General features: G+C 34.9%; 1 protein-coding gene across 2 annotated transcripts in view; it reads left to right on the top strand.

Moving 5' to 3' along the window:
- The window catches only part of LOC118903697 (CD2 associated protein), a 112,629-nt gene that overhangs the window by 69,252 nt on the left and 30,461 nt on the right, over positions 1 to 12,916 (top strand). For both annotated transcript variants that reach the window (XM_036869022.1, XM_036869023.1), the window contains exons 6-8: positions 7,585 to 7,772; positions 9,932 to 10,010; positions 10,404 to 10,498. In XM_036869022.1, coding sequence (XP_036724917.1) covers positions 7,585 to 7,772; positions 9,932 to 10,010; positions 10,404 to 10,498 — 362 coding nt within the window. The remainder of the gene's footprint in view (positions 1 to 7,584; positions 7,773 to 9,931; positions 10,011 to 10,403; positions 10,499 to 12,916) is intronic.

Here is a 12,916-nt window from a genome sequence, read left to right as displayed (position 1 = left end):
TTCACACAGGAGGTGTAGTCAAGATGGCATACTAGGAGGACGCGGAATTCGCGTCTCCTCACAACTAAGGCACCTAGCAGGCACCCATGGGAGACCACAGACACCTAAGGGGATGGGAGGAAACCCTAGCGACCGGTGATCTCTCCTTTTGGCTTGTTCTCCCCTCCCCCCCCTTTTTTTCTTTTTTCTGCTGTGGTTTTATTTTACCTTTTTGCAGTTGTTTCATCTTATTTACCTTTTGCAGTTGTTTCAATTAGAGTTTTATTTTTCCTAATATATTTTTTATCTTTCTAATTTTATTTTGTTTTTTATTCTTTAATATTGTACTGCTCCTTTTTCTTTTTTTCTTACTTCCTTTTTTTTTTTTTTTTTTTTTTTAACGGCACAACAAAGCTTGCAGGATCTTGGTTCCCAGGCCAGAGGTCGGGCCCGAGCTCCTGTGGTGGGAGCTCCGAGTCCAAACCACTGGACTAACAGAGAACCTCAGATCCCAGGGAATACCAATTGGAGTGAGGTCTCCCAGAGGTCCTCATCTCAGCACCAAGACCCAGCTCTATCTAACTGCCTGCAAACTCCAGTGCTGGACGTCTCAGGCCAAACAACCAGTAAGACAGGAATACAGCACCACCCATCAAAAAAAAAAAAAAAAAGACAAAAAAATATGTTACAGACGAAGGAGCAAGGTAAAAACCTACAAGACCAAATAAATGAAGACGAAATAGGCAACCTACCTGAAAAAGAATTCAGAGTAATGATAGTAAAGATGATCCAAAATCTCAGAAAGAGAATGGAGAAAATACAAGAAACATTTAACAAGGATCTAGAAGAACTAAAGAGCAAACAAACAGTGGTGAACAACACAATTACTGAAATTAAAAATACTCTAGAAGGAATCAATAACAGAATAACTGAAGCAGAAGAAAGGATAAGTGAGTTGGAAGATAAAATGATAGAAATAACTACCAGGGAGCAGAATAAAGAAAAAAAGAATGAAAAGAATTGAGGACAGTTTCAGAGACCTCTGGGAAAACAAACGCACCAACATTCGAATTATAGGGGTCCCAGAAGAATAAGACAAAAAAAAGGGTCTGAGAAAATATTTGAAGGGATTATAGTTGAAAACTTCCCTAACATGGGAAGGGAAATAATCAAGTCCAGGAAGCACAAAGAGTACCATAAAGGATAAACCCAAAGAGAAACATGTCGAGACACATAGTAATCAAACTACCAAAAATTAAATACAAAGAAAAAATATTAAAAGCAGCAAGGGAAAAGCAACAAATAGCATACAAGGGAATCCCCATAAGGTTAACAGCTGATTTTTCAGCAGAAACTCTGCAAGCCAGAAGGGAGTGGCAGGACATATTTAAAGTGATGAAATGGAAAAACCTACAACCAAGATTACTCTACCCAGCAAGGATCTTGTTCAGATTCAATGGAGAAATTTACAGATAAGCAAAAGTTAAGAGAATTCAGTACCACCAAACCAGCTTTACAGCAAATAGTAAAGGAACTTCTCTAGGCAGGAAACACAAGAGAAGGAAAAGACCTACAAAAACAAACCCAAAACAATTAAGAAAATGGTAATAGGAACATACATATTGATAATTACCTTAAATGTAAATGGATCAAGTGCTCCAACCAAGAGACATAGACTGGCTGAATGGATACAAAAACAAGACCCGTACAAATGCTGTCTACAAGAGACCCACTTCAGACCTAGGGACACATACAGACTGAAAGTGAGGGGATGGAAAAAGATATTCCATGCAAATGGAAATCAAAAGAAAGCTGGAGTAGCAATTCTCATATCAGACAAAATAGACTTTAAAATAAAGAATATTACAAGAGACAAAGAAGGACACTACATAATGATCAAGGGGTCAATCCAAGAAGAAGATATAACAATTGTAAATACTTATGCACCCAACATAGGAGCACCTCCATACATAAGGCAAATGCTAACAGCCATAAAAGGGGAAATCGACAGTAACACAATCATAGTAGGGGACTTTAACACCCCACTTTCACCAATGGACAGATCATCCAAAATGAAAATAAATAAGGAAACACAAGCTTTAAAAGACACATTAAACAAATGGACTTAATTGATATTTATAGGACATTCCATCCAAAAACAACAGAATACACTTTCTTCTCAAGTGCTCATGGAACATTCTCCAGGATAGATCATATCTTGGGTCACAAATTAAGCCTTGGTAAATTTAAGAAAATTGAAATCGTATCAAGTATCTTTTCTGACCACAATGCTATGAGACTAGATATCAATTACAGGAAAAAATCTGTAAAAAATACACATGGAGGCTAAACAATACACTACTAAATAACCAAGAGATCACTGAAGAAATCAAAGAAGAAATCAAAAAATACCTAGAAACAAATGACAATGAAAACATGACGACTCAAAACCTGTGGGATGCAGCAAAAGCAGTTCTAAGAGGGAAGTTTACAGCAATACAATCCTACCTCAAGAAACAAGAAACATCTCAAATAAATAACCTAACCTTACACCTAAAGCAATTAGAGAAAGAAGAACAAGAAAAACCCCAAAGTTAGCAGAAGGAAAGAAATCATAAAGATCAGATCAGAAATAAATGAAAAAGAAATGAAGGAAACAGTAGCAAAGATCAATAAAACTAAAAGCTGGTTCTTTGAGAAGATAAACAAAATTGATAAACCATTAGCCAGACTCACCAAGAAAAAAAGCGAGAAGTCAAATCAATAGAATTAGAAATGAAAAAGGAGAAGTAACAACTGACACTGCAGAAATACAAAGGATAATGAGAGATTACTACAAGCAATTATATGCTAATAAAATGGACAACCTGGTATAAATGGACAAATTCTTAGAAAAGCACAACCTTCTGAGACTGAACCAGGAAGAAATAGAAAATATAAACAGACCAATCACAAGCACTGAAATTGAAACTGTGATTAAAAATCTTCCAACAAACCAAAGCCCAGGACACGATGGCTTCACAGGCGAATTCTATCAAACGTTTAGAGAAGAGCTAACACCTATCCTTCTCAAACTCTTCCAAAATATAGCAGAGGGAGGAACACTCCCAAACTCATTCTACGAGGCCACCATCACCCTGATACCAAAACCAGACAGAGATGTCACAAAAAAAGAAGACTACAGGCCAATATCTCTGATGAACATAGATGAAAAATCCTCAACAGAATACTAGCAAACAGAATCCAACAGCACATTAAAAGGATCATACACCATGATCAAGTTGGGTTTATCCCAGGAATGCAAGGATTCTTCAATATACATAAATCAATCAATGTGATACACCATATTAACAAATTGAAGGAGAAAAACCATATGATCATCTCAACAGATGCAGAAAAGCTTTTGACAAAATTCAACACTCATTTATGGTAAAAACCCTCCAGAAAGTAGGCATAGAGGGAACTTATCTCAACATAATAAAGGTCATTATGAGAAACCCACAGCCAACATCATTCTCAATGGTGAAAAACTGAAACCATTTCCACTAAGATCAGGAACAAGACAAGGTTGCCCACTCTCACCACTATTATTCATCATAGTTTTGGAAGTTTTAGCCGCAGCAATCAGAGAAGAAAAAGAAAGAAAAGGAATCCAAATTGGAAAAAAAGTAAAGCTGTCATTGTTTGCAGATGACATGATACTATACATAGAGAATCCTGTCGATGCCACCAGAAAACTACTAGAGCTAATCAATGAATTTGGTAGAGTAGCAGGATACAAAATTAATGCACAGAAATCTCTTGCATTCCTATACACTAATGATGAAAAATCTGAAAGAGAAATTAAGGAAACACTCCCATTTACCATTGCAACAAAAAGAATAAAATACCTAGGAATAAACCTACCTAAGGAGACAAAAGACCTGTATGCAGAAAACTATAAGACACTGATGAAAGAAATTGAAGATGATAGAAACAGATGGAAAGATATACCTTGTTCTTGGATTGGAAGAATCAACATTGTAAAAATGACTATACTAACCAAAGCAATCTACAGATTCAATGCAATCCCTATCAAATTACCAATGGCATTTTTCACAGAACTAGAACAAAAATTTTCGCAATTTGTATGGAAACACAAAAGACACCTAATAGCCAAAACAATCTTGAGAAAGAAAAACGGAACTGAAGGAATCAGGCTCCTGGACTTCAGACTATACCACAAAGCTACAGTAATCAAGACACAGAAACAGAAATATAGATCAGTGGAACAGGATAGAAAGCCCAGAGATAACCCCATGCACATATGGTCACCTTATTTTTGATAAAGGAGGCAAGAATATACAATGGGGAAAAGGCAGCCTCTTCAGTAAGTGGTGCTGGGAAAACTGGACAGCTACATGTAAAAGAATGAAATTACAACACTCCCTAACACCATACACAAAAATAAACTCAAAATGGATTAAAGACCTAAATGTACAGCCAGACACTATAAAACTCTTAGGGGAAAGCATAGGCAGAACACTCTATGACATAAATCACAGCAAGATCCTTTTTGACCCACCTCCTAGAGAAATGGAAATAAAAACAAAAATAAGCAAATGGGACCTAATGAAACTTAAAAGCTTTTGCACAGCAAAGGGCACCATAAAAGACAAAAAAACCCCTCAGAATGGGAGAAAATATTTGCAAACAAAGCAACTGACAAAGGATTAATCTCCAAAATAAACAAGCAGCTCATTCAGCTCAATATCAAAAAAACAATACAATGCAAAAATGGGCAGAAGACCTAAATAGACATTTCTCTAAAGAAGATATACAGATTGCCAATAAACACATGGAAAGATGCTCAATATCACTAATCATAAGAGAAATGCAAATCAAAACTACAATGAGGCATCACCTCACAGTGGTCAGAATGGCCATCATCAAAAAATCTACAAACAGTAAATGTTGGAGAGGGTGTGGAGAAAAGGGAACCCTCTTGCACTGTTGGTGGGAATGTAAATTGATACAGCCACTATGGAGAACAGTAGGGAGGCTCCTTAAAAAACTAAAAATAGAACTACCGTATGACCCCGCAATCCCACTACTGGGCATATACGCTGAGAAAACCATAATTCAAAAGAGTCATGTACCACAATGTTCTTTGCAGCACTATTTACAATAGCCAGCACATGGAAGCAACCTAAGTGTCTGTCGACAGATGAATGGATAAAGAATATGTGGTACATATATACAATGGACTATTACTCAGCCATAAAAAGAAACGAAATTTAATTATTTGTAGGGAGGTGGATGGACCTAGAGTCTGTCATATAGAGTGTAGTAAGTTCAGAAAGAGAAAAACAAATAACCATATGCTAACATACATACGGAATCTTAAAAAAATAAATGGTTCTGATGAATCTAGGGGCAGGATAGGAATAAAGACACAGACGTAGTAGAGAATGAACTTGAGGACACAGGGAGGCAGAAGGGTAAGCTGTGACGAAGTGAGAGAGTAGCACTGACACATATACACTACCAAATGTAAAATAGATAGCTAGTGGGAAGCAGCTGCATGGCACAGGGAGATAAGCTCGGTGCTTTGGGACCACCTAGAGGGGCGGGATAAGGAGGATTTGAGGTTGGGGATATGGGGATATACATATGCATATGGCTGATTCACTTTGTTATACAGCAGAAACTAACACAACACTGTAAAGCAATTATACTCCAATAATTTAAAAAAAAAAAAAAGAGAAAAAGAACTTCACACAAAGAAAATTCCCTACGTGGTTTCACTCGTGAATTCTGTCAAGCATTTAATCTTCCACAAATTCTTTCAGATTTCTTAGGTCTGTATGACTTTAGGAATTATAACACTTTATCTCATGAAGATAAACACAGAAATCCTCAACAAAATATTAGCACATCAAATCTAGCAAAATATGTAAATGTTAATACATTATGACTAATGCGGTTTATTCTATGCATTCAATAGTTGATATAATCTAACATATGAAAAAGTTTAAAGGAGAAAAACCATGTGGTCATCTCAGTAGATGCAGAAAGATTTTTACGTATTCAACACTTACGATAAAAACTCTTCATGATAGCAAGAGAAGGGAACTTTCTAAATTGGATAAAGTTCATCTATGAAGAACCAGCTAACGTTCTTAATGGTAGGTAAATAGTGATATACCTGTCTGATGGAATACCTATTAGTGATAAAAAGGAAGTGTGGATGCATGGAACACATATTACACTTAGCAAAAGAAGGAGACACAAAAGACTTACGTGCTGTATGTTTAATTTATATGAAACTTTTGAAAAGGACATACCTATACTGACAGAATGAAGATCAGAAGTTTCTTGCGACTTGAGGGTAGGAAGAATTGACTGGGACCGTGTGTAAGTGTCGTTTTCAGGGTGACAGGGATATTCTGTATCTGGGTTATTGTGGTTACATGGTGCATACATTTGTCAAAAATTATTGTAATATCCATTTAAAATGGGTTCATTTTGTTGTATGTAAGCTTTCTTTGAGTAAAATTTATTTTAAAATATATCACCAAAAATACATGTGGCTTGGGCTAACGTTGCAAGTGGTTAGGGTAGATCACTGTACTTGTTAGCATTACATTTCTTAAGTTCATAAAAGTTGTTTCTGTTAACTTCTTAGATAGTTTCAAATGTGTGATTAGAGGCTTGTGTTGTCTGAGTCATTATGTTAAAATATTTAGGACTGGTTTTGGGGTCATCTGGAATTCAGTTCAAATGTTGGCTTTGTTACTACTTGTATGGCCTTGGGAAAGTTCTGAATAACTGCCCATTTTACTTATTTTGAAAATGAGGATTAATAGTGCTTAATGTTAAGCCTGTGGGTGATTATGTAAATTAGATATAATTCATGTATAGTGCTCAACAAATAGCTGGCACAGATTAAGCCCTGAATAAGTGGTAACTACCATTTTTATTATTACCTCTGTTGTTCTTAACCATTAAACTTCAACAGACTGCTTAATTAAATGAACTGAAATCATGTATTTTTCCCTACCCCTCAGCCCTCATTCTGAAATGTTTCTGGAATCTTCTTGGATGATTACTGTAGAACTTTTTTCTTAGATTATTAATTACTTCATCCCTGAGTTAAAATGACAGGCTTTGAACTGTGGACTTTTTAAAGTAAAAACTTGCTAATATTTCCAGTTTTTATATTCAGAAAATCACCCTAATTTTGATCAGTTTGGGTCATGTAACTTTTTTAAATGATTAACTTTATCTCTTTAATGTTTCTGTCTTACATTATTTCTTCTTTGTGCAAGAGCTGTAAATTTTGATATGCTCTTCTTAAGGACCTGGTATACCATGCTTTCCTGGATTTCCGATTAGCATTTTACTAATTAGGAATACCTAAAATTGTTTTAAAACAACATTTTTTTAAAAATCAGTATAAAGTGCATCTTATTCTTTGGGATATTTTAATACTCATTTTATTATTTTTATACCATTTTATACCATTTTTTATTAGGAGGTATAGAATATAAATACTGTGGAAGGGGAATGTCAAGGTTTTTGTGATTTTAGGTGTCATTCTTTAAAAACAAATTATCCTTTCAGAAACTGTTTTGACTGGGTCTACCTCACCTTTACCTTCTCCGGGAAATGGGAACGAAACTGCACCTGGATCAGTTACCCAGCCAAAGAAAATCCGAGGAGTTGGATTTGGAGATATATTTAAAGAAGGCTCTGTGAAACTTAGGACAAGAACGTCCAGTAGTGAAACAGAAGAGAAAAAACCAGAGAAGGTAGTAATGATGAGCTTTCCTTAGATTAACCCCACTCATTCTCTCATTAAGCTTTTTTTAAAAAAGTTAGTTTGCAACTGTGTTACCTTTTCTTTTTTGAGATTGCCAATAATAGATTATGAATGAGAAGACTGTGAGAAACTGTTTTCAAGTTTAAGTGACTTACTTTAATGTTTACGTTTGATTCTTATAAAATTGGATTTTGGGGGGTAAATTTAACACAAACTTTTCTTAGTGGAAACTTTAGAGTTTTTAGTTATCAGAGTGTAAAAATAGAAAAGGCAAGTTTTTGTTTTCCTTTTAAAGCTAAAATTATATGTTTTTCTTTCAATTTGAAGTAGGCTTAAAATGGGCCATTTTAAAGTGAATTCTCAGTGAGATATTAAGTTAATTAGGCACTGCTTAACTTTACTGTGGATTGTCAGCGATGGTGAAATCTAATTGCTAGCCCTAGTTGTATGGAGAACTTCATTTTTTGTTAGCGTTTCACTGGCATTGTGAAGTAAATCAAAGTGAACGTACCATACTAATAAGAGATTTTAAAATAAACTGTTAAGTTTCTATTTTGTGGGGGAAATAGCTATAATCCTTAGAATATAGTCTTCCCTGGTGTTAACACCTTGGAGATTAGATTGAGTACTTCACATAGGTGGCTTGTCCCTTGACTGTTAAAGCATTGTTTCCCTTGTAGTGCTCATTTGTGTGTCTTATTTAACTCTGTAAGATTTTAAAATATTTTAGTATTTACTTGCCTTTTTTAGTTACATTTCACTTAGAATGTTTTGGTTGGTGAAATATATTCTGATGTTTTCTCCTAAAATGGTTAGTTTCAACATTTTTTTTTTCCTTTCCCAGCTTGTTACATATTTTCTCATGTAATAATAATTTGGGTTCAGGAAAGAGAACTTGTACTTTCTGTCCTGCCCTCTCCTAGCTCTGTGACTGTCTGGCATTAAGATTATGGGCCTAATTAATTCTTGGTTTTAAAGGTAAAGATTAGAGTTCTTGTTGTTGGAATAGTGCTGTATAGTCATGTAATAGCTAGGAATGTCTAGAAGCAATGTCTGCATTATGAGGGACATTAAGCTAGATGATCTGGGGTCGCTTTCTAACTCTGAAGCTTATGATTATATTGAATAACTTTATTTGATTAATGATTACACTGGTTATCTTTCATTTGCCATTTTTAATGTCCACTAAAGAGTTGTTGTTAATGAGAGTAGTCTCAGGGTTACCGTATAGGATGGCCTTGGAAGGCTTTCTTTGATCACTGATCTAGGAATTGATAAAGTAGGGAGCACATTTGCTATGTTTGTAAGACCAGATTGGAAGATATGATGGTTAAAATTAGGAGAAATTAAAGTGAGCATCTTAAAAGATAACTAGAACACACAATGATAGGTAAATTAGCAGTATGTCCAGATTTTTAACTAATGAAATCCAGGGTCGAATGTAGTGTTACTTCTGAGGACAGAACTCAAGGAAACACTAGTACAAGATGAAGGACTTACTGTAGTCAATTACAGTGGAAAATTGCCTCCTAGACTATATATTGTTACAAAGGGTTGTAACATTACCTAAATGTTTTCATTCTCATAGCAGCAGTAAGTATAAAGACTTTATTTTATACTCTGTCTCATTGTAAGGAAGTTTAATGCAGTTGTTTAAGAGCCCACCTTCTGGAGTCAGACTTTCTAGGTTCAAGTCTGAGCTCCACTACTAAATTATTTTTATTGTGGGCAAATTACCTAACTGCCTCCTAACCCATGAAAGGAGTGGATGATAGTGCCTACTTTATGCAGATTGTTCTAAGGATTAAGTTACAATGTATGTAAAGTGCTTATTAGCTCAGAGATTGGTACATGGTAAATTTTCAAATGCTATTTTTATTTATTTTAGAGGTTCTAAAATCACAGTATTATGGGTATCAGAGTATGTTTATTATCCTTAAGATAGGGAGTTTTAAAAACTAGATGTTCTGGGCTATCATTTAAGTAGCTTTTCAATTATTTATCTTTTTCATGGCAGTTTTCAGTCACATTACTAACCTGGCTATAAGTACCATTAGGGAGAGCTAGATAACTGTTAATGGAAATTTTGTTTAACATTATTAGCTTTGTTCTAACTTAAAATAATTGACACCATCCTTTCTATTCTAGCCCTTAATCACACAGTCACTAGGATCCAAAACTCAGAGTGTGGAGATAACAAAAACAGACACTGAAAGTAAAACTAAAGGTAAGTGTTTGAATGAAATTTTCCTATTAGGAATGAAGCATGCTCAAATATATTATTAGATTTGTTGAAGACGTTTGTTACATTGTACTACTTCATTGGAGTGTTAAATCCTCCTAGATGTAAGCACCATGAGGTCAAGGATTTTTGTATGTTTTGTACACTGATGTATCTGATACAGTTAGAACTGTGCCTAGAACGTAGTAGTCATGTAGTAACTATTTGAATGAATGATTAATGAAATTGTTACTTAATTCAACATATAGTATTGGCCAAAATTATTGAAATCATCTCTAGAAGCTTCTAATGTACATTTCTTTAGACAAAATAGAGGCTTAAGTATTTGTTGAAAGAACCAATTTGTAGAAGCTTCATTATTTACATTTTTCATTTTAGCTAAAGAATATTGTAGAACGTTGTTTGCCTATGAAGGTACTAATGAAGATGAACTTACTTTTAAAGAAGGGGAGATAATACAGTTGATAAGTAAGGTAAGACTTTTCTCAGTTTTCAGTGAATCACTTAATTTATTCATAGAAATATTTTTCAGTAGTCTTGCATTCCCACTAGAATGTAAGTTCTAGAAGGGCTGTGACTTTGTCTTGTTTATTTCTGTGACCTGAGAACCTGGCACGTAGTAAGTGATCAGAAAGGTTTTTTAAGCAAATATTTATTGTCTGTCTTTGTTATAATTGATGTATTGGAAATTATTTTTACCATCAAGTTGTGTTTTTTCTCTAACCACATCCCCCCCCACCCCCCCAGGGTTCTGTTCCTATTTTACCTCACTGCATTTTTTGCCCCACCTAATGTTTGTTGTAGTGTTTGTAATATAAAAAGAAAAAGAAGAAAAATCGGGAAACAACTTAAATGTCCATCAATATGTAAATGGTTATGAAATGTCATACTATGGAAAATGATGCAGCTATTTCAAAGAATGAGGTAGTTTTATAACTTGGAATGAATTAAGGAAAAAGAAAACCCTACAGTATTGGGGTGTGGGCAGAGTCCTGTAATAACTGTAATAGAGAAATATTAAAGTATTTGTTTTTGCTATATCCCTTTAAATTAATTTTTGAAATTTCTCCCGTTGTTTCAAATTGACTTAACAGATTGTTTAGTGTATGTAATTAAAAGAAGTTTTTTCATTGAAGTATAATTGACTTACCACACTATGTTAGTTCCAAGTGTACAACATAGTGGTTTGATATTTCTATACATCTGTTATTTCTAGTTACCATCTGTCACCAGACAAAGTTATTGCAATATTATTGACTATGCTCCCAATGTTGTACATTTCATCCCTGTGACTCATTAACTTTGTAACTGGAAATTTGTACCTCTTAAGCTCCCTCACCTCATTTACTCATCCCTCCCAACCTCTTCCCCTCTGCCAACCACCGGTATGTTTTCTGTATCTGTGAGCCTGTTTCTGTTTTATTATGTTTGTTCATTCCTTGTGTTTTATAGATTCCACGTATAAGTGAGATGGTATTTGTCTTTCTTATTTCACTTAGCATAATACCCTTGATGTCCATGCATGTTGTCACAAATGGCAACATTTTATTCTTTTTTGTGGCAGAGTCATATTACATTGTAATATACATTATATAAAACATATATGCATATATACATATATATATACATGGTAATGTACACTATATATATATATGAAACACATCTTTATTTAAGATGCTTACTGATGGATATTTAAGTTGCTTACATATCTGGGCTATTGTAAAGAATGCTGCTGTGAACATAAAGGTGCGTATCTTTTCGAATTAGTGTTTTTGTTTTTAGAAAAATACCAAGAATTAGAGTTGCTGGATCATATGATAGTTCTATTTTTAATTTTTGAGAGGTCTCCATTCTGTTTTACATAGCAGCTGCACAAATTTACATTCTTACCAAAAGTGCACGAGGGTTCTCTTTTCTCCGTATCTTCCCCAACACTTGTTATGTGTTGCAGTTGTGATTATCCTGACCTTTGTGCGTGACCTCCCCAGGGGTGTGGGTCTTGATTATACTGTGTCTCTGCCCCTCCAGCCTGTTTCATTGTGGTTCCTTCTTTATATCTTTAATTGTGGAAATTCTTTTCTGCTAGTCATTCGCATTGATAGTTGCTTTACTGTAAATAGTTTTAATTTTGGAGAGGGTGAGCTCAGGGTCTGCTTACTCTGTCATCTTGACCAGTTCCCCCCAGTGCATATAATTTTTAATACACATGGAGATTGGATTGACAACTAATTTCTCATGGAAGGGTATTTGGAAGGAATTGTAGAAGATTCTGTTAATCTCTAAAGCAAATGAATAATGTGATTAATTTTTGGTGTATAAAGTGTTGAAAAGAATGTTAAGATACAGTTTGGAAATTTATATTCTCTCACCACCCTCCTCTTCTACTTCCTTTCCTTTTTCCTTTCTCCTCCCTCTCTTTTTTATCCTTGTAAACTGAATTTTTTAAAAAATTATTTTTTTGTTTGTTTATTTATTTATTTATTTATGGCTGCCCTGGATCTTAGTTGTGGCACACGGGATCTTTGTTGCAGCATGCAGGATCTTCATTGCGGCACATGGGATCTTTAGTTGTGGCATGCAGGCTTCTTAGTTGCGACATGAGGATTTCTTAGTTGAGGCATGCAGACTCTTAGTTGCAGCATGCTTGCGGGATCTAGTTCCCTGACCAGGGGTCAAACCCAGGCCCCCTGCATTGGGAGCGCGGAGTCTTACCGACTGAACCACTGGGGAAGTCCCCTGAATTTTTAAATTATTTGACTAATTAAGAAATTAAATTTAATTTTATAACTGCTGCTTGAAGTAATGTGTGGGCAATATATTTTTTTAGGAGGACCTCAAAGTCTGTTAGGTCTTTATTTTTCCTTGTAGAAACAATGGAATTCAGTATTTTC

This window comes from Balaenoptera musculus, chromosome 11 (genome assembly GCF_009873245.2).
Source record: "Balaenoptera musculus isolate JJ_BM4_2016_0621 chromosome 11, mBalMus1.pri.v3, whole genome shotgun sequence".
Lineage (NCBI taxonomy): Eukaryota > Metazoa > Chordata > Mammalia > Artiodactyla > Balaenopteridae > Balaenoptera > Balaenoptera musculus.
Note: the sequence above shows the minus strand (reverse complement) of the source record. Positions and strands in the feature narration are given on the sequence as shown.